Source organism: Chinchilla lanigera, unplaced genomic scaffold (assembly GCF_000276665.1).
Source record: "Chinchilla lanigera isolate Chin_1 unplaced genomic scaffold, ChiLan1.0 scaffold00105, whole genome shotgun sequence".
Classification (NCBI taxonomy): Eukaryota; Metazoa; Chordata; class Mammalia; order Rodentia; family Chinchillidae; genus Chinchilla; species Chinchilla lanigera.
In genome coordinates, this window is record NW_004955506.1 from 4,437,163 (window position 1) to 4,459,103 (window position 21,941).

The 21,941-nt window shown below is 45.8% G+C and overlaps 1 protein-coding gene across 1 annotated transcript in view; it reads right to left on the minus strand.

The window, feature by feature from the left end:
* Window positions 1-3,392: 3,392 nt before the first annotated feature.
* The window catches only part of Tnrc6c (trinucleotide repeat containing 6C), a gene marked incomplete in the record, with an annotated part of 139,088 nt that continues 120,539 nt past the window's right edge, over window positions 3,393-21,941 (minus strand). The window contains 9 exon segments of the mRNA XM_005407391.2: window positions 3,393-4,999; window positions 6,281-6,420; window positions 7,224-7,294; window positions 8,118-8,312; window positions 12,617-12,760; window positions 13,230-13,421; window positions 15,848-16,015; window positions 18,712-18,949; window positions 19,378-19,461. Of these exon segments, the coding sequence (XP_005407448.2) occupies window positions 4,639-4,999; window positions 6,281-6,420; window positions 7,224-7,294; window positions 8,118-8,312; window positions 12,617-12,760; window positions 13,230-13,421; window positions 15,848-16,015; window positions 18,712-18,949; window positions 19,378-19,461 (1,593 nt within the window).

The following is a 21,941-nucleotide window of genomic DNA, read 5'->3' on the forward strand; positions in this document are numbered from 1 at the left end:
TGCTGCATAGTGGAACCCACGGGGACACTTAAAAACACTGGTGCCTCCCTGAGTGAGGTGGAGCCTAGGATTGGGATTCCAAACATTTCCAGGTAATTTAACACAGGTCAAGGCTGGGAAGCTCTGCTCCTGCAATGGTCACAAACAGTCCATCAAGCCCAAGGCTGCCCACATAGGGTATCTGGAAATGTGCTTCTGGTTTCTCCACAGCTGCAGAGCTGGGCTTGCTGGCCAGGCATGTTCCAAACTTATCACCAGCAACTCTACCACGAAACAGTAATGTGCACAGCTGGAAACTAACTGCGTGTTTCCACCATGATCCTGGACTGGTTTCATTGTCTGTCCAAAGGCTGTACTCTGGAAAAGAATCTTGAAGTGGCCACTGGCTCCATCTTTCCCCCACTGAACAGAGGCCAGCCCCGGCATGTCTGCTCCTGTCTTTATGTCTACAGCTGAGGCTGGCCTGACCCCGCTTCTTCCAGACTCTCCTTCTTTGCTCCCACAGCCCCCTCTGCATATCCTGCCGCCACTGCCTAGCATCCTGCTGTCAGTCTTCACCATCCTAAGCTGCTGCCAGACAGCCAAAAGACGGAGTACTGCTCTGTACCTATCCTTTCCTTTATTCCAGACACCAGGCTTCCTTTTCACCGGTAGGTACCAGGAGCTCCCAGCCCAGTCCCATGAGGCCTCCTTCACAAGCATCCTGTGGGTCTTGGTTTATGTTCTGCTCCCCAGCTGTCCACTGTGCTCCCAGTCAGGGTCCAATCTAGTCTCGCAGGGCAGGCGCCACCTCCTCATGAGCCTGTTGTACCTGAGGATCCTTCAGCTCCTGAACTTTTTCTCCAGTGTAGTCTGTGCCCCTGTGCCCCTGCCCATTCCAAGTAAGATGGAAGTTCTGCTAAGGATCTGCATGCACAGCTGAGTCACTGCTCTCGAGTTGTGGGCGTTTACGATGCCTGCACACCCTGCCGTTCTCATTTCTTATTTCATTCTTCTCTGCTTGTTAACTTCTTGTATCACAGTCTCTTCCTCAGTGAATTCCTTTACTTTCACAAGAGATGCGTGACAGCCAGCAGTTGGTGGCTTGCCCCATGGGGCGAGCTTCTTCAATGCAGGGTACCCTTGCCCAAGGGGTCACAGGCAGGGCTCTGCTGTCCCTAGATGCTCTGTAATACCAACGAAGTAGAAACCCTACCATGGAACATATTCAAGGTCCTGGCACCTGTTCTAGGGATGGACCTGGGAGGACAGCAGTTCCCATTTCTTATTGCCACTCGGAGTTCTGTGGTGGGAATGTTGCTCCTTCATCTAGCTCCAGAAATTCCACTTGCTGGTACAAGATGCTTGGCAGGTCAGCTAAAGTGAGTCCATAAAAATAGACAATATATCTAGAAAGCTGGTGTGGGGGTGCACACTTTTAATCCCAGAACTCTAGGAGGCTGAGGCAGGAAGATTGCCAGTTTGAGTCCAGCCTGGGCAACTTAGGGAGACCTTAGCTCAAAAATGAAAAGGCTGAGGATGTAGCTCTGGGTGAAGGCAGTGGGTTCTGTTCCTAGAACTGCAAAACCAAAGAAACATGAAGATCTTCATTACTCTCCTTTCCCATTATTTCTGATGTCCACACTGGTTTCTACTGAGAGCCAGAGGCATCCTCCGTGTGTCAGAGGTCGCCCGCCCCATCTGCTGCTGCTGGCCCAGACAACCTAGTTCTCAGAATGAGGTTCAGATGGGCTGAGGGCAGTGGGAAGCCTGGAAGCTCTGACCAGTGAGACTTAAATGTTAACAGCAAAGCTACAAATGAAATTATGTCAACTGAAACTCTTGAGGTTAAGTGTATGTATAAACTGAGAAAGTTAAGGGATGAGTTTGCATACTGCAGGGTGACTCTTCAATTTCAGCAGAGAATGACTTTTTTTTTTTAGGCCACCATGTAACCCAGGCTGGTCTCAGACTTACAGCAATCTCCATGCCTCAGCCTCTAGAGTGTTGGGATTATAGGCATGCACCACCATTGCCTGGCACCACCATGCCTTATGTTTGAAAAATATGACACGTTAATTTGAACAGCCAAGGAAAAAACTGCCATTTATTAAGATTCAACAAAGCGTTGTACTTTTGAAAGCAACTTTCGGTGCATGTTCTTGAACAATCACATTCTATGAAGAAAAACATTAAGAGCCACAAATCTGTTTTTTAATCTCAGAGTTACAGACATCTTAAATTCAAAATAAAAGGTCAAAACAAAGGAAAAGGAAAAAGAAACAACAAAAAGTGAAAACAACAGATTCTTCCACCCCCAATTTTAAAACATCAGGAATTTTTCTACAACTCAGTGCTAAACGGCAGCATGGCAAGCTGTATGGGCGCGCACGCACGCACATGCACACGCGTGTATTTGATATACATACTCAGGTACATGTACATCAAATACACAGCATGCACGCAATGGCAATGAGATGCAATCACTCTGAGGAAGGTCTGTTAGCTAAATACACTACGAAACTTGAGAAAAAACGTCTTGAACCCAGTTTGTGCATAGTTCATGATCCTCTATAAAACCAGCTTTTGTGGATCTGCAATCTTGCAGGACTCTTCTTTTTTTCTTTTTTTTTTTTTTTTTTTTTTTTTTTTTTTGGTTTTTGTTTTGGTTTTTGTTTTGATAAAACCATTAAAAAGCTAATTGAAAAAATGTAGTGCACAAGTTCCCTGATCAAGCAGGCAGGGAGCACAGTGTTCATATATATGTTTTTAAAACATACTTGAGGGTGTGTTATTCCATTGTTTTTCATCCTTGCAAAACAAAACATTGATCATTTTTAAAACATAAAGCAATTTTTAATATATAAAGCACTCTTCAAACATCTATTTCTTTTGAGTCCATTATTTGGTAAATATGTAACTGCTACACATTAGAGATTAGGTATTTTTCTTCTTTGTGGTTTTTTTAAATCTTTTTTTTCTTTTCTTTTTTTAAAAGTTTTTGTTTTTTAGTAACATCTTCAGTGCTAGGAGTTGGGCTTAAAAATACATGAAATGGTGTGGAGCTGCCCTCGGGAGCCCTGGCTTTCCTGAGAGCACGTCCGGCATGTGCAAGACAGTGACCACAACGCCTTGTCACTGTGATGAAGGGGTGAGAACAATCAACAGAGTCCACAACGATGGCCGAAGGGGGACAGCACTGTCCAATCCCAGAGCTCTGAAGTATCGCATCTGCATTCTGAAAATAGGTTTCTTTACGACAGAAGTCTTTTTTTTTCTTTTTTAAAATTCCTTTTTAAATTTTTTTTTTTAAATTTTAAAGTCTAAAGGAAGAAAAAAAAGGTCTGTAAACAGGTGGGAGCCCAAACCACAGGCTCCTCCAAAAGCAGTCACAACCCATGTCCAAGTGCTTGCTTCCGCCCAGTCCTTTGGCGGAACCATCCATTCTTTACAAGTATCTATGGCCACAGTTCAGCAACAGTTTTTTCTCTTTAACTTTATATCCCAAATGGAAAAAATGGTGCAATACTCTGGTAATAGTTTTCTTGCATTAGTCCACAATAAAAAGCTGCTAAAGGTAGATATACATATTATTTCTCCAGAGATATACACTGTAATTTTAAACGCAATTAACAGAGTCCTTGAGTAAACATTTACACATGAATTGTCACCAGCCCTGTCCTGTGAATTCGCTTTAATGTTTAGGATTAGCTAAAGGAAGGGCAGGGACACCTCAGTGCAAAGTTAGAAGCTAATAATAACAAACATTTGACCAATGCGCCAAAAAAAAAGCATATACTGAATAAAAGGGAAAACCCACAGTTAAATCTCTCTCACACACAGGAAGCGTGCACCATGCAGGAGCACACACACACACACACACACTCTTGCATACTGTTGCGCGCGCACACATACATACACACACACACACACACACACACACATAGGCTATGAACTTAGAAATTTTTCCTAGAGCCTGTTTCTGTGTACTGATGTCAACCTGGAAGTGTAGAATTAGACTTAGAAAGTGTTCACATTTCATTATTGGCCTGCTGGATTCAAGTATTTGCATGTTTGATATGTCTTTTTTTTAAACTTTTAAAAAATATTTTTTGGGATAAAAAAATGACATGAAAAAGTAATGAAATAAGGGTAATGTGCATAGGCGGATCAGAGGAACAGAGAGTGACGGCAGAGGGTGCCCGCTCAGCTCTGCGCCCATGCTCCATGCCCCACCGCCTCTGGTAATGTGCATAATCGTCACAGGCTCACTTTAAATAGGCTTCACGTTTCCCTCCCTCCCTGCCCACGATAAAATAACCCTTTCCAGCCCACAATCTGAAAAGTGCCCTTCATGATAGAACTATTCTAAGCAGCTTTTATACTTAAAAACTCAAAATGACAACACACCATACAAATGTAAGACGACACAAAATAAAAAGCTATGAGGAACATCCTGTCGTTAGCATGTGACACTGACCAAATGCAGCCCGCACTGTTTCAGAACAGTTCACAAGGGCTGCGGCGAAGGTTTGTCTTCAAAACTGGACAGAGGTACTCAAAAGGGCCGCAGGCTGCTTGTCTGGCAGGACCACAGTGCGCTGGGACCTTGGGAACGGAGGCTGGCACTCTTCCTCACCTTGAGGGATGCCTGTGGCCCTAGATGGACTCCCCACTGAGCAGGTCCCCTGGCAGCAGCGTATTCAGTGGAGTGGGGCTGCCGATCAGCCTGCCATCATCAGCACTGGGTGGGCCCCACAGGCTGCTCGAGTACTGGGGCCCTCCGCCCCACAGCAGCTCACTGCTCCCCTTGCTACCCAGGCATGGGGCACCCCAATGGGTGGCATCGCTTCGCACCAGGCCATGGGTGCTGCCTGAGGCACCCAGCCGTGGCTGGCTGCTCCCGCTGCTGGACTGCCAGCTGGAGGTGGGTGGCAGGGCTTGGCCTTGGGCCAGGAACCGGTTCACTTCTTCTTCACCTGCAAACTCAGCCAGGATGGTAGTGTTTCCCAGCACACACCTGCAAAGCAAGAAGTCAGGTGAGCATGTCACTAAGTCCTGAAGCTGAGCCACTGAGGAAGGCATGGCCCAAGACCTCAAGCCACGGGCGGCCCAGACCCAAGCCAGATTGTGAATATTCTCCTCACTTTTTTGTTGTTTGAAACAGGGTCTCTATGTAGGCCACACTGGCCTTGAACTTACTATGTAGCCCATGCTGGCCTCGAATTTGTCATGATCCTTCTGCCTCAGCCTCCCAAGTGCTGGGATTACAGGTAAGAGCCACCACACCCAGCAGGGGCCAGTCAGCATCAGTACAATTTAGCATCAGTACAATTTAAATTCGGAAGGAGTAACTTCTAGGCCCCACATCTCAAGGGATGTCATTGAGCAGGTCAACTTATACATATTCTGTGTTGAAACATGCTTTAACAAGGCAGAGGGGCTGGTTCTGAGGATTGTTGCTGGCCCTGTGTACACTTTTCTAGAACACAGAATGTCTGCTTTCCGTCGCTGGGCTCAGCAGGTGCTCTCTGGGAAGGCTTTTCTCATAGTTGACGTAGTACAGCAACTTAGCAGCTTCAGAAATCAGCTCATCCTGAGACATCCATGCTGACCTGTATGGTGCCACCCCAAATACCTATCACAGCTCCTAACAGTGCTGCTGAGTGTGACTGTATTTGGAGATAGGGTGGCCCTAACATAACATGACTGGCATCTTTGTATGAGGGAATCAGGGTGCAGATACACTCAGAGGGACAACCATGTGGAGACAGAGGAGAGGACAACTGTGTATAAGTTGAGAAGAGCAGCCTAAGAAGGAATGAACCCTCCTAGCACCTTGAGGCCAGGCTTCCAGCCTCCAGAACTGGGCATGGTGGCATGCGCTAGTAATCCCAGCACTCCAGAGGCTGAGGCAGGAGGATTTCTGTGAGTCCGAGGGCAGCCTGAACTGCACAGTGAGTTCAGGGATAGCATGAACTACAGAGTGAGACCTTGTGTTAAAAAAACAAACTAGGGGCCAGGGATATAGCTCAGTGGTACAGAGCCTGCCTGGCAAGCACAAGGTCCTGAGTTCAATTCCTGGTACCAAACAAACCAAAACCAAAACCAAAAAAACCCAAATCAAGCCAAACTCAACCAAACCAAACCAAAGCAAAACAAACCAGACCAATTTCTGCAATTTATTTAAGGCACTGGCCGGTAGGACTATGCAGGAAGCCCCAGGGCACTTGTATAGCCCCCATGCCAGCTCTGGGGCACTGTGGTATTTGGCTACAGGGTGCGCTGAGGAGAAACATACATGTGCAGAGATTTCTGGGCCTTGGCAGCTTCCTCCTTAGAGCTGTAGCGGACCACGGCATTGCCTTGGGTCAGGTTCAGGTGGAATGTGATGAGAGGCCCATGCTGCAGACACAGCGTCCGCAGGGTGGAACCATCAATCTGATGAAGAAAGCACAGGGCACCCATGTGTTTCCCTCCAAGTTTGTTCACAACATTCTTCAAAACCAGTATCCAGATTGGATGCACTAAACACTAGGACAACGTCTTTCTTCAAAAAGACTTACTAACAGATAGCTTTGGGGTACTAATGTCTGCTAATACCATGGCCAGGGACATACCTAAAATGATGGTTACTTGAGTTACATTTCTTGAATGAAACTAATCAGAGAACAAGAAAAATTCCATTCTGGGTCTACTCTCTTCTCACCGGAGCATATCCTGTAGTGCCTGAGGCTTGCAAAAAGACACTACAGTCCTTGCAGAAAGATATGCCCCAAGCCTGGGAAAGGTGACTACTGGCTGGCCACACAGTCCAGTTGGCCAAGTCACTCTGGAGTGGGTATATAGTACTTCCTCAGTTCAGGAACTCCATTCTCTCCTCGATTCTGGTCACGAACTGAACTGGACGAGAACTGAGTGGTTCTCGTCCAACTTGTCTGCAATCAGAGTCATGGAAAGAATCAAGTTTGTGAACCAAGGAACCACTACAATTTTTAGCTAAGTAGCCCTGTTACAAAGATATACTTTTCAGCCCCTAAAGGGTAAAGAAACCAGGAAATGGTTAGGAGGCCCCTGGCTGCGTCTACCTGTTGCTACATGGGCTAATATTCTCTGGTACTCACATGCCTCCCTGCACTTGCCTGTGTTGCCCTGGGCCCTGAACAAGGGTGCCTGCATATATAGTTGTTTGCACCAGGGGCCAAGGGCACCCCGGCACTCCTCCTGGAAGCTAGCGCCCATACCTGGGGTGTGAGGTTGCGAAGAACGAGCCAGCTGCTTGTTCTTCCTGAGGTGTCAGTACTCCAAGCAGAACCTGCATGACAAGCCCAGGGGACAAGCACTCAGTTGACAAGCCACACAGCAGTCAGGTGGTGTGTGGCCTTCTTCCAAATTTCTAATCTTACCTAACAGACACAGCGGCCTCTAAGCTTTTCAAACCTGTGGAGGCTCTGGTGAACCCAAATCTCATGGTCCCTGCGGCCCCTGTCCACAGCAACTCTGACTTCCTGGATGTTCCCACCAGCCGAGGAGGCTTCACGCCTTCCCATCTGTGTTGTGAGGGACAGATGAGGATCACCTGGGAAGTTCTGCTTTCCATCCTGTCCCACACCCTGACCGTCAGCATGCTAATATTCTGCTTGTTAATGAGATGAAGCAAACCCACAAGGGCTGCTTCTAAAGGATGAAGTGGTTATTTTCAAATACTCTGTAGTTGATTGAAAGCCTCCAGCTTTTCAACCAGCGCCTTGCTGCTAGCCCATGTTTTACTTTTGGCCTGGAAAGCCTATGTTCCAGTGAAGTCTTATGGTGAAGCGCACACAAAGGGGAGAAATTTCCCAGTGTTGGCTGATGGGAGTGAGAAGCCTAAATGGCTGATCAGGCCTTTCTGAGAGCCTGGTAGATAGAAGCAGCATGAAAGGATTAGCACTGGGGCTGCCTATGACCGTCCAGCCGAGGCCCAAAAGCTCTGCGAGGTGCACACCTGCGGCGATGCTTCTACTACACCAGGCTTGGTCCTCAATGGCCTGTCAAATCCAGGGTGGCCAAAGAAGATGGTAAATACATCTCCTAAGTGATGAACACAGAAGTTCAGAGCATCTCAGTGCCCATCAGAAAAGGAAGAGGAAGGTGCTTACCGGAGGAGTAGGAGCTGGTCCAGCCGAGGGGGCTGGCACCCCAGGTGGAGGAAGGCTTGGGATTGGCTAGCCCTGGTGGGGGCCTGGTGGGTGCAGTAGTGTTTCTGGGCACCTTCCACAGCTCATGAGACAGAGAGGCTTGTGTGTGGGAGGCTGGGCCCGAGGACCATGTCGATTTAATGTCTGACAGTTTACCTAGAAGGCAGAGAGAAACACATGCATTCTGTAGACAGACAGAGTGCTTGCTCTGGTGAGCCAGGGGAGCATTCTCTGGTACTAGCAGCTTGGGAGAAAAAAAAAGAAACGCCCATAAGGTGCTTCAAAGTAAGGCCCATGGATATACTCTATTTTTGATGACTTTATTTTTTAAGACAAGGCCTCTCTATATTGCCTAGGCTGGTCTTAACTCCTGGGCTCCAATAATCCTCTCATCTCAGCCTCCCAAGTTCTGGGACAATAGGCATGTTACCACCCCCAGGCTATGTTCTCTCTTTAAGTTCTGCTCAAAGACATAGTCTGAATGTCCCATATAGATCTTGCCAGTATTTCTGACACTTCTATCAATCTGCTAACATTTGCCACCTATGAAACAGAATTTCTGACGTTCAGTGTTAAAATTAACTTACCAGTATGTTCTACTGAGACACATCTGACGAGGTCAGAAGCTTAACAGGTGCACATTTTTCTTTCCTTTTTTTGTGGGGGTGGGTGGGTGTTATTTTGAGACAGGGTCTTATTTAGTTCAGGCTGGCCTTAAACTCACAGTGATCCTCTTGCCTCAGCCTCCTCAGTGCTGGGATTACAGGTGTGTACCACCACACCCGGCTCTTCTTTGCTTTTTCTTCTGCAGTGCTCCTGACATGATCACCCTTCTCATATACTGTGAGCTCCCACAACTTCTAGGTACCCTTGTCTTTGGTGTGTAGAAATGGGTGCACACAGGGATTGGCCTGGGTTGGGGGAGAACATAGGCGGATATACTCTTTTAAAGCTCTTTGGGAGAAAAAACAAAATCAGCAATGACCACCAGCTCCAGCTCCCTCAGATACCTATGGCTAGGTTGGAATGAACGAAGCCCTGCACAGCAGAGGCAGGAAGTGCAGGCAGCAGAGTGGTGGCTGTCCCCATATGCTCTTGTGCAACTTCTGGACAGCACAAGGACAGCATCCACAAAACAGATGCAGTTCCCAAGCTTGGCCACCAGAGAGGATGATGATCTCACAGTTAAGGAACCTTAGAAGGTACCAATGGTTAGAAAAACAAAACACCACAGAAAGTTGACTAAGATATAGGGAAGATGATTTTATTTTAATTAAATGACCACAGAAATATTAAAAGTTGAAATACACCTCTTTGTAAACATTAGAAGGAATAAAAATCCATAGCTCATTTCTTTTTTAAGTAAGATGCTAAACTACATCAAAGCTGCTTTTTTAGGCTGGGGGTGTAGCTCAATAGTATAGTACTTGCAGGGCATGTGCTAAGGCCCTAGGTTCAATCAAAAGGAAAGAAGGAAAGGAGAAAAAGAAAGAGAAAGAAAAGAAAAAAAGAGAAATTCCTGCTTTCTCCTAGGACTCCTATTTAGTAGATGCCTATTGCTGCCCTCATGGGCGGGGGGCACACCATGCTGATTTTAAAAAATCTGGATGTTGGCCAGGGATCAGCTCAGCAGCAGAAGCACCTTCCTGGCAAGTGCAAGGTCCTGAGTTCGATTCCCAGTACCAAAAAAAAAAAAAAAAGCAAAAAATCTGCATGAGAAGGTTTGATGGAATACTGACATATCTATGAAGAAATTTATAAATGATACATCTATTTGCAAATCTGCTACACAGCTTGTGCATATATCCACTTCTTTATATCCTTAAGAATTTCAGATTGAAATTTCTCTCAAGTTTTTGTGACAAACCCTTTTCCTTTTTCCTCTAGCCCTAAAAGAGGTCTCATACTTGAAGGCCTTGAATGGTCAGCAGTACATAGAGTGTGTCAGATACCACATGGATCCAAGTGGTGGAATAGAGCACACTGGGTGCTCGGGACAGATGACAGAACCTGGCGGGGTGGTCTCCGCCACTCTTCATGGTAAACTCAAGGAACAGGACATTCCATTGTTTCCTACCTAAGTGTCTCCAGTCTCATACCTCTTGTATCCAAGCGAGAGAGGAGGACACAAATCCATTCAAGTGGGAGCATGTATTGGGTCTGCTCTGCCAACACACACATTCTCAATGCATGTGAGGTGGCAGTTGTGCCTAAGGTTCTGTGGCTGGTGGCCAGGCCTACATTATGCTTCATCACCACATGGCCTTCCAGGTCAGAAGGGAGCAAACAGACCAATAGAAATAGCTCCCACAGTTTTGTCTGGGGAAAGAAGGAAACCACTATCTGCAAGTCAGGAGGCCAGGTGGTACCTGCAACACTAGGCAAGGGCAATGCTGTCGCAAGGGCTGCAGCAGAAGCTGGAAGGCAGCTGGTATTCTGTGAAGAGGGCTGGGGAAAGACCGCAGAACCAAGTACGGAAGCCAGACAGAGGCTGCAGTCAGACACACACAAGGAGCTAAGCACAAGAAATGCTTCCTAAAATGTTGCTACAGCTTGGGGAGAAGATGCTCAGAAAATGCTCTGAGGCATGCAGCCCTGGGGGTGGCAGCGGCACTGCTCCTGAAGGCCAAGGTGGCACAGGCCTGGGAATGGCAGGAGCCCACTCTAGGGGAGAGAATCACTACCACCAGGATGCTTGAAATACCAAGTCAGAGCTTTCAAGCATCAGTGATTTCCCCTTCCAAACAGGATAAAAATTTAAATACAGGACAATCCCCATCTTTTCATGGTTCAAATCACAAAATCACAAAACAACGAAATTCCAAGATTTTCACTGTAAATTTTGTCATAAAAATATGAGCACTTGCCTGACCCCTCAACTGCTATTCCTATGGCCCTCCTGTAATATGGGAATAATGACCATGTTGTCCCAACAGCTGTGTATGAACTTGAGTCACCCTAGGACTAGAGCTGCATTCTTTCTGCTGAGGGAGGCTTGTCCCCACCTGGAGAGGGCACAGGGGCACCTGGGCTGTTCTCAAGGAACAGCTTCCTTGTGTCGAAGCTTAGCAGTTTTTTTTTGGTGATGGTGAAGACTGCACCCAGAAGCACTGAGCTTCTGTTCTTGTGCCACTCCTCTGTCCAGCTCTCCACGAAGCCACTTCATTAGCCCAGGGAATGCACAGTGTTGGACAGGAAGGGTGATGTGTATTCACCAGGGCTTCCACCCAGACTGCACATGCGCCTGGAAACACTCTTTTTAAAGAGCCAGAGAAGACAACACTTTGCTCCAACAGATCTGAATTTAAGTGGGAACCCACATTAATGTTTGGGGAAGGATGTTTGGGGCCTCTCTGGAAACTTGGCTCTTTTATACAATCAAGTGCTGACAATCAAATTCAGACCATGCTTCAGGATTTTCCTTTAAGTGTGCCTCAGGGGAAAGAGGCACTGCTTCCCTTCCCACTCGGGCACCTCAACTGTATTTCCTAACTTCACAGCTCAACCAGCACTTCTTGTTCTGGATCCTGAAGTCTGACTGATGGTGTGAGAAAAGTTAGCACCGAGACCTGTGCCAGGGAAAACCCCCGAGGACAGATTTCACTGGAGTTTTTAAAGACAGGAAAAACAGACTGAGATGGACAGGGGTAAATTCCTTTTCAGTTTTGAGATTTCAGGTGGAAATTCATTTATTAAAAAGCTAAAAGTTGGGGCTGGGGATTTAGCTCAGTGGCCAAAAGCACCTGCCTGGCAAGTGCAAGGTCGTGAGTTCAGTTTCCGGTACCGGAGAAAAACCAAAAAAAAAAAAAAAAAAAGCTAAAAGTTAACAGTGTGACTTGATAACACAAGGCTTACCAAGTTTCTTTGCATTTCAGGTTTACAGACAAGGGATACTCAACCTGGATGTCATGTTATACCATTTTAAAAAAGTATTATGTTGGCACAGTTTGATTTTCAGACAAGGGAGATAAAACAGTGAAGTCTATGCCAATATTCTACAATCAGAAAAGTTTTGAAGCCAGATGTTGTGCCACACGCCTAAAATCCCAGCACCTTGGAGGCTGAGGCAGGAGGATCACTGTGAGTCCAAGGCCAGTCTGAACCAGATAGTGAGAATCTGTCTCAAAAAAACAAAATTCCCCCCAAAACAAACAAAAAACCCCCCAAACCCAACAAAACAAAAAATAAACAAATGAATAAATGCTCTGAAACCTCAAACACTTCTCATCCCAAGCATTTTGGATAAGCCCAATTTAACCTGTGTTAATCATTCAAGGAAAAGCATCAATCACCCCACATCAATCTCCATTGCTCCTGTCTGCACTACTTGACATCAGAAAAGGTGTCCATCATCCGTGTCTCATGCTACATCTGCTTTACAGCCCACAGTGCCTCTGGCATCTCTGAAGGTGCCTGTAGACTCTCCCACAGAAGGCAGGTGGGGCGGCCCCTGTCCTTACCTCCACTCTTGAGGAGGTAGCGGTTGACGTCCTGGATGGTGGTGTTGATGGTAGGCCCAGTGGGGACACTGCCAGGAGTGACGTCAGGGTCATTCTCGGGATCAATGTTCTGAAGTCCTTTCCACGGAACTCCAGGGTGGAACTCTGTTTATGGAAACCAAAGCGAGGCTGCATGATAGGGCACCTTCACACTGCTTAACTGACATCTGAACATACTTTTTTCCTGTTTGTGGAAATTTTTATCATCTGATAATTAAATTCACAGGCACAGTTTAGACTCTTTCATGAAAACAATCATTGTTTTGGAACAAACCAGAGCCAGGTTATCACAGCTACCACATTAAGGTCTGAATGTTTTTGTGGGAACCCCCTCCCCACCTGTAGCCATCCCTTCTTTTCCTTATGTTGAAATAAGGGGGCTGCAGGGTATTGTTTAATGCCAACCACACCCTAAATTGATTTGGCAAATGGATTCCCAATGAAATAGCAAAGCTGTGAGCTTAATGCTTTTAGAACCCATAGGGCAGATCCTGGCTCCTCTCAGGTCTAACCTCGCTCCTAGGCTTGGGTAGGCTCTGAAGTGCCATCCCCTAGAAGTGCCTCGGGGTCTTACCTGGGGGCCAGTTGATGCTGGAGCCATTTGAGATTTTATCACTGTCAGATTTGGCACGTGACCAGCTATGGGGAACAGCTACAGGAGGACTGGCTGGTGACTCACTATTCTGGATTAAATCGTACCGGCCATAGGAGTCATCAATGGAGGACTTACCTGGAGGCCCAATGCTTAGACCTCCAGGGATAGCACCTACAGGACAACAGAGAATAGTAACCAAGTGAACACTCTGCTTGTGACACTGGGGCCACTGGAGAGTCTTCCCTTTGGTCTAAGTCCCTGCCCCTTTCAGTTACACGAACTGTCAGACTTGACCTGTCTAAAAGTCAGTGACTATTTCAGTTACAAAAGTTCATCCCTGGAGGAAAGAAACCCTTGAAGCACCATTTTAATGTTAGTCTGCAAATCTTTATACAACGTATATCCATACCATGGGGAATGGCCCACAATAAACCTTTCTGCGGAGACCTTGTGAGTCTCTGTGGTTAGTTGTCACTGTGGGCTGTTTGTATATCCTTCCCTCCTACAGCCCGCTGCCCTTACTGTGGAAGAACCCCAGCATCAAATCTACAGACCACCAGCCAGCTCATGTGATGGGTGCTCTTCTGCCCAGCAAGTACTCTGATGTTACAGGGAGATTTTTCATAGAGTTAATTCTTAGAAAGAATTTTCTTTTTCTTTTTAAACTGCATCTTATATCGAGAAGGACCTATATAACTGTTAAATTTCCTTTGTTTTCTTTTCTTTTTTTTTTTTTTTTTTTGTTTTTCTCCGGTACTGGGAACCGAACTCACGACCTTGCGCTTGCCAGGCAGGCGCTTTTGCCGCTGAGCTAAATCCCCAGGCCCTCCTTTGTTTTCTTATGTTACCAGCATGCTCAGAACTAAATTTAATGCTTAATAGTGAGACTGCATCCTATGGTTACCATGTTTTGCTTCTTCCTTTTTTTTTTTTTTCCTGGTACCAGGAATCGAACTCGACCTTGTGCTTGCCAGGCAGGTGCTGTGCCGCTGAGCTAAATCCCCAGCCTGTTTCTTCCATTCTTAAGCAACTGAATTTTAATTTGCGTTTTATCTTTTGCAGTACTAGGAATCATATCCAGGGCCTGCAACATTAGGCAAGAGCTCTACCATTGAGCTAGTGTTCTTTTAAATTTTTTGTTTTGAGACAATGTCTCTCTAATTTGTTCAGACTGGTCTTAAATTTCAGATCCTCTCGCCTCAGGCTCCTGAGTAGCTGGGGCTACAGATGTATACTATTGCCCGTGTTTTATCATTTTTTTGAAAAAAATTTCTTTTCAGAAGACTAAAGTAATTTTATGTAGTATTTTTATTTCAAGTGTATCTTTTTATTTTAAAGAGAAAAAAAACCAATAAAAATGATACAGAATTTTAAAACAAGATGACAGGAAATTAACAATGGTTATTATATTGCATATTGTTATCTTCAAAGTAGTTGCTCAAATTACCAGATAGGCATGCAAAATTGATCAAACAATATAAGCACTCACTGTTCCTTTCAATGAACTAATAGAAAATTAGAGTACAATTATCTTAGTTATCTTTTTTTGTTGTTGTTGTTTCTTTTCCAGTACCGGGAATCGAACTCATGACCTCATGCTTGCCAGGCAAGCACTGTGCCGCTGAGCTAAATCCCCAGCCCCTATCTTGCTTATCTTGTGTATGTGTGTATATATATATATTTTTTATTTCTCCCTTCCTTCTTTTCTCCTTTCCCCCATCCCAGTTGTTCTTTATCAGCAGTTTCTTTCCCTTTCCCAATAGCTTTGTACCTTTTGGATCTTATTTACTTTTTCAATTGCTTATACTATTGAGACAATACAATGTTTACATGTGAGTCTTATTTATTCCACTTATGAGTATGGGCTCATTTCTTATTGAGGAATACAGATACAAAAAGTATATAGGGTATGACCTACACGCTTTGTTGCTCTGGGACTTTTTCAATAATTTCTGAGTTTGGATGTTTGAGGTTTAAAAAGTTTGGTCTTAAGCCTGGCATGGTGCTATACATCTATAATCCAATCCCAGCTATTGAGGAGGTTGAGACAGGAGGACTGCAAGTATAGGTCAACTTGGGCAACTCAGTGAGACACTGTCTCAAATAAAATAATGCAAAAAAAAAAAAAAAAAAAGGTTTTTGAGTACAGCTCAGTGGTAGAGCACTTGCCTAGTATAAAGTGCTAGGTTCAACCCCTAGTACTGTGAAAAAAAAAAGTTTGGTCCCCAAGATCTTCTATACTCTGTGATGGAATGGAATGTGTCTGTGTGTGTGTGTGTGTGTGTGTGTGTATGCATACACATGGTTGAACTCAGGGCCTTTGCACTGAGCTATAGTTCCAGAACTATTTTTCACATTTTTTTTCTGAGACCAGGTCTCATGAAGTCCCTAGGTGCACAGGCTGGGCTCAAAGTTGAAATCCTCTTGCTTCAGCTTTCCAAAGTGCTGGGACTACAGGCATGCACTATCATACCTGGCTTTTAGATTGGGATATCAGCACTGGATTGCAGAAATGTATAGAGTAAGTGTGCTATACAAAAGGATAACATTATAAAAACAACAGTAACCCCTCTGTGGCCATGCTGGCCAAGACATACCATGCTTGCTGGGATTCTGATCCATAGGAGAAGCAGCACTGGACAAGCTGTCCATCGAGTTGGGGTGTGTCCACTGAGGGAGGCGTGACTGGGACTGAGATGGGTCCTTCACTGACAAGCCACTGGTCATGTCCATGCTGCTGACATTCATGTTTGGGTTTAGTCCAGCTGAAAACAGAGACACTATCAGGACAGTCCTGCCCGTCCTCTTGGCCACCTCAGTCCAGTCTTCATTCATGGTCAAATATATTAACTTTTGATACTGGTGGAAAAACACCTGTTTTAAAAAGAACCAGTTTTCCTGAAGGTGAAAATGCTAATAATCTTCAATTGAGTATGACTCGCAATGCTCCTGTTTTGCTTGTTTCAGTGTAGATAAACATGGCCCTGAGGTTCTCAGTCAGAGTGCACAGAACAGCAAAGTGAGTTCAAATAATGAGGCAAGTCCTCAGGATCCACTGGAGGAACTGCTAGGCCAAGGAACCTTACTCAGTGCACTGCTGCACTGCCTACAGAACAGGCTGGTCAGGACCATCCGGTTCTGCCTTTAGTACATGTATGTTACATGTACTGAAGTCTGCCCTTCAGGAGTTCATGAATTACACATCCAATAGCTTTTAACAAACTGACGTAGTGGGGAGTGTGGGTGCTGCCATCAGCCACCAGGTGGTAGGGGAAAACTGGAGATCTGCCAAGGACCAGCAAGCACTATGCTAGGGTGATGAAGAAAGATGGTGAAAAGGCTGACACAGAGTTCCGGATGGGGGCACCAGTTAGGTTTGGGCAGACTGCTCCTGTGGTGCTCCAGCCAACTTGTTAGGAGGTGGGGTGCGGTCAGAAGAGGTGGCTCATGGGCAGCATGACCTTGAAGGGTCTAGCTCCCTCCCTGTCTCCGCCCTTTGCTCTCTGTTGCCCTGATACCACAGCATGAACAGCTTATCCTCTGTGCCCCTCTGCACTACTCTCTGGGAGCTAGCCAATCACACACTGTAAACATGAGCCAAGTAAACCTTTCCTCTTTTAAGCTGTGTCAAGTATTGTGCCTTAGCAGTGAGAAAGTCACTAAGAGAGTGGTAAATATGGAAGCAAAAAGCAGTAAGGCAAGCTGCCATTAGCAGTGGACCAGTTTCTGGTAGGCTGGGACTCAAAACTCAGACACCTAATCAGGTCTTAATCACAAGATGCTTCTGCTTCTTCAATACAGTAATGAAGGGACAATACTGTCTGGTACTTACACTAAAGACACACATATTTGTTACACATCAACCTGGAAATGCTCACATTGGAGACAGTGTTATACTAGCATTCTTGAGAGTAGTTATCAGGAGGTGGTAAGTTTGTAGTCATTCAACCAGACTTTGCCCTTTTAGAGATGTATTTTCCTAAGCTGATTCCCTCTGTTCCTATCTACACATTCTGAAGCAATCAGCAGACATGCCTGAAGGGCTTTCCTAGCTCCTGGTGACATTTCTCCTCTGCTTCCTTTGGTTATATAATCTACGCCTCCGTGGGCCAGCCTGTGTGACCTGGAGGGGACCCAATATCCCCTAAGACCCACAGATGCCATGTGGTGAGTGTGCTCCAGCAGGACAGTTGTGTGTGGTGTGTGTGTGTGTGTGTGAGAGAGAGAGAGAGAGAGAGAGAGAGAGAGGGAGGGAGGGAGGGAGGGAGGGAGGGGAGGGGAGGGGAGGGAAACAAATAAGAGATGGGAAGGGAAGGGAAGGGAGGGGAGGAGAGGGAGAGGAGAGATTAGAGATTGGGTTGCTGTGCAAGTCCCATTCTGCAGTGCTGGTGCTGTGGGGACCGCTGCTGACATATTAACGTATTGTGGCTGGCATGAGTCACATATATAACTGATGGAACTGTCCCATGCCACCCAGTGGTACAGTCATGAATGTACCCCCAGTGGTCCAGAGCCACCTGGGAGTAAGGCATACGAATTATGTCAATGGCAAATGTGTTCCTCCTTTGCGGCTTTTTTGTGTTTTTTTTCCGGTTCTGGGAATTGAACTCATGACCTTACGCTTGCCAGGCAGGCGCTGTGCCGCTGAGCTAAAGCCCCAGCCCCAAGGCATACAAATTATGGCCCCACTGTGAAGGTGTTAAGAAGGGCCTGCTTAGTGAGTCTGAACACAATTGGCAGAATTGTTATAGACTTTTCTGTAGCTGACGGTGAAGGATGGTGGGTGATAAAGAACAGCGGAGAAGAAATAAGTAAAGAATAAACAAACTTTCCAGATTCAACAACAGAAATGGAAACATTCTGGGAGCCTTTACAGGTACTACTATAGAAAGACCTTATATTTGGCCAGGGATGGTGTAGATCTAGCATGCTGGGAAGCTAAGGCAGAAGGGTCACAAGTTTGGGCCCAGATTGGGCAACTTAGTGAGACCCTGTCACAACAAAATAAAGATGGTTGTAGTGGTGCGCACCTGTAATCCCAGCACCCTAGGAGGCTTGGGCAGGAGAACTGCAAGTCTGAGCCCAGTCTGGGCAACTTAATGACTTAGCAAGAACCTGTCTCAAGATATAAGATTAAAAAAACAGTGCTGGGGATGTAGTTCAATGTGAAGGCCCTGGGTTCAATCCCCAGTATCACAAAAAAACCAAAACCAACAATAACAAACCAACTTTATACTCAAAGTATTCCCAGCACAGTGAAGCACTTGCTCTGCAGAAGGCTGTCAGCGAGACTCCCATGGGAGGAAGCTTCGAGACACGCTCTCCTATTTTGTCTGGTGCTGTGTCCCACATGCTATTGTAGTGGCCAGCCTTCTGCCACAGCAGTGCAGTTCTGGTCACCACAGGTGGACTCTGGGCAGCCCCTCTGCCTGGTGTGGCCTTGAACCCATGGGAGACTCACCGAGAGGGTAAGGAGCAAAGGTATTGGGTGAAGACTGCTGCTCTTTGGTCTGCAGGTCAGGTAGGCCGGGAGCCTGCGGGTGTGGGGGGAAGCTGTCCATGGCTGATTTGCCTGCAGAGGGGTGCAGAGACAGGTGTGGCGGGGGTGGCGGTGGTGGCTGCTTCACGAGCAGGGCCTGGGCCAGCTGGCGCTGGTGCTGCTGGATCTGCTGCTGCAGATTAGTGATTGTGCGCGCGACCTGGCAGGCAGAGACATACACTTTAGTCAGGTGTGAAGGGACATACACGGCTCGTTTATAAAGTGTTTTCACCCTAAGGTCTCCACTGACTAGGGCTGAGCCCCTCTCAAGAGTCCATCCCAAGACTTCTCTAAGGGGAAGCCCCGCTGGAGAAAAATCGACAGTGTAACAGTTCATTAGTTAGTATCTCTTCAACCCAGGAAAATTACAGCTAAGGTCATAAGGGAGTCTGGTTGGGCCTGGTGGCACACGCCTGTATCCCACCACATAGGAGGCTGAGGCAGGAGGAGTGCTGCGTGTTCGAGACCAGCTTGGGCTACAAAGTGAGCTCAAGACCAGCCTGAACGGTATAGTGAGACCCTGTCTCAACAAGACAAAAAAAGAAAAAAGAAAAAAGAAAAAAGAATGGCAGTCTGGGTGATACCTACTTGCTGCTCCTGTTGTCTCATGGGTCCGGAAACATTACGCTGGGCCTGTAACATCTGCTGCTGGATTTGTAAACGTTGGTATGCCTGTTGACAAAAAGAAAAGCTAGAATTTTTCTTTTTTTGTCTGTGTGGTACTGAGGATGGAACCCAGGGGAGCTCTACTATTGAGCTATGTCCCCAGCCCTTTTAATTTTTTCTTTTGAGACAGCGTCTAGGTTGTCAGGTGGGACTTAAACTTGTGATCTTCCTGTCTCAGCCTCCCAACTGCTGGGATTACAGGTGTGCATCACCATGCCTGGCTAAAAGCTAGAGTAAGTATTACACAACAGTCATCAACAAATGATTCAAAAACAAAACAAACAAAAACACAAATGGTTCAACTTTCTGATGCAAGGCAATGAAAAAGTTTATTTATTTTTTCCTTTTATTGAGACAAGGTCTCACTGTGTAGTTCAGGCTGGCCTTGAGTCCATTATATACCCCAGGCTGGCCTTGAACTCACAGTAATCCTCCTGCTTCAGCCTCCTGAGTGCTGGGATTACAGGTGTGCACCACCATGCCTGGCAGAAGAAGTTTATTCTTTTTTTTTTTTAAATTTTTTTTGGTTTTTCTCCGGTACCGGGAACCAAACTCACGACCTTGCGCTTGCCAGGCAGGCGCTTTTGCCGCTGAGCTAAATCCCCAGCCCCAGAAGAAGTTTATTCTTATAATCATCTAGCCAGGTATGTCTAACCTGTGGCCCTCGAGGTATTAGCTCTTTTAAAAAAAATACTCTGATAAAATATAGTAAAGCCTGGCGCACTTGGAAGCCTGAGTCAGGAGGATCATTGCGAGTTTGAGGCCAGCCTGGGCTACATAGTGAGAACAAAAAGAACAAATCCCTTTCCCAAAAAGGAAATTTTGTTATTTATATGCATTAACTATATTAACACATTTTACATGTGGCCCAAGACAACTCTTCTTCATTCAATGTGGAACAAACCAGACTGGCCAGAAAATGTAGCAGAAAACTACAGTAAGTACAAGTAAAGAGAGCAACAAGTGTCCTAATCATGAAATAACACATATTAAACAGCTTTTAAGGACTGGGAGGCCATGTGATTATCTCAGTCAACATCACAGGGAATTAAAGCTGGAAGAGAAGCTGAACTAAGGATTTGCAGACTCTTCGGTCACATAAATCTGCCATCGATGTTGGCTGAAGCAACCTTGATATTCTTCTGTATGTTGATATGCAAGGTTTCCTCATATGATTATTTTGGAATGTCTGGCTGATTTTTTTCTCACATGAATTTCTGGAGACATTTTGGCAAGAGGACTTAAAGATAGAAATTAACCATCAGAAGAGCCTCGTTAATTATGGGTGGTGGTGAATATTCAGGGGCCTAAATCTTAAACATTAGGAAGCACTGAACTGTGTTTCTGTACTTTTTGGGGAAAAAACTGAAGAACAGAAAACACTAAGCCAATGTTTTCTTGATGTCTTCCACATCATAGGGCCAGTAACACCTCAAGTACCTCACCAGGCTGTCCCTGCAGGAAGCCGAGGTGGGGCTCTGACCTCTGTGCTCTGCGCTTGTGCCTGTTCCCATAAGGCTTCCTCTCTTCCTCTGTGGTAGGGACTGAGAGAAACAGGACACCTGTGCCTGTAGGTAGTACCTGAACTCAGGCTCATCAGAGGACCTCCAGCACAATGACTCCCTCCTGGATCAGGAAAGACCCTGGAGCCACATCCTGCCCCATGTCTAGGGACCTGCACTCTTCAGGAAATTGAGGACACACTCACTGTCTCTGGGATACTTCCCTCCTGCCATCCTCTGCCATTCCCCCGCAGCTTACTGTAAAAAGAGACACTTGACAGAGGTGTGCCTATAACTGCGTAAACGTGGGCCTGAGGACCTCTTAGAAGCCAAAGTTCTATATCAATGGTTCTGTTTAATGGAGCATTCCCATGATCACCTTCCTGTATTTCTGTTTCCTTCATGACTCTTGGTCATTTTCTAGGCAACAAGGGTGCTGCATAGGACTTTAAAGTAAATCAAGTGAAAATTCTTAAGGAATGAAATAAGCTGGGTATGGCGGTACATGCCTGTAATCTCAGCACTTGGGAAGCTGAGGCTGGAGAACGGCTGTGAGTTCAAGGCCAGCCTGGGCTACACAGTGGACTCAAGGCCAACCTGAATTTCACAGTGAGATCCTCTCTCTTAAGAAAAAAAAAAAAAAAAAGAAATAATATTCTTATCCCTTTAGTGTTTATAAGTTCATGCCAGTGTGGTGGCCCACACCTGTAATCCCAGCATTCAGGAGGCTGAGTCAGGAGGATTATCATGAGTATGAGACCAGCCTGGGCTACATAGTGGAACTCTGTCTCAAAAAAAAAAAAAAAAAATTCAGTACGTATCAAGGGATATAATCACATGGCATTTTGTGGTAAAAGGCAGTATGATTGTTTGAAAATTAAAAACTGAATAATGTTACAGCTTTTAAGAATTACTGATGCATATCATTCATTCTCAGCCAGAGATCTGTGTGAGAATTAAGCTCAGATGCTCTAAAACACCCAC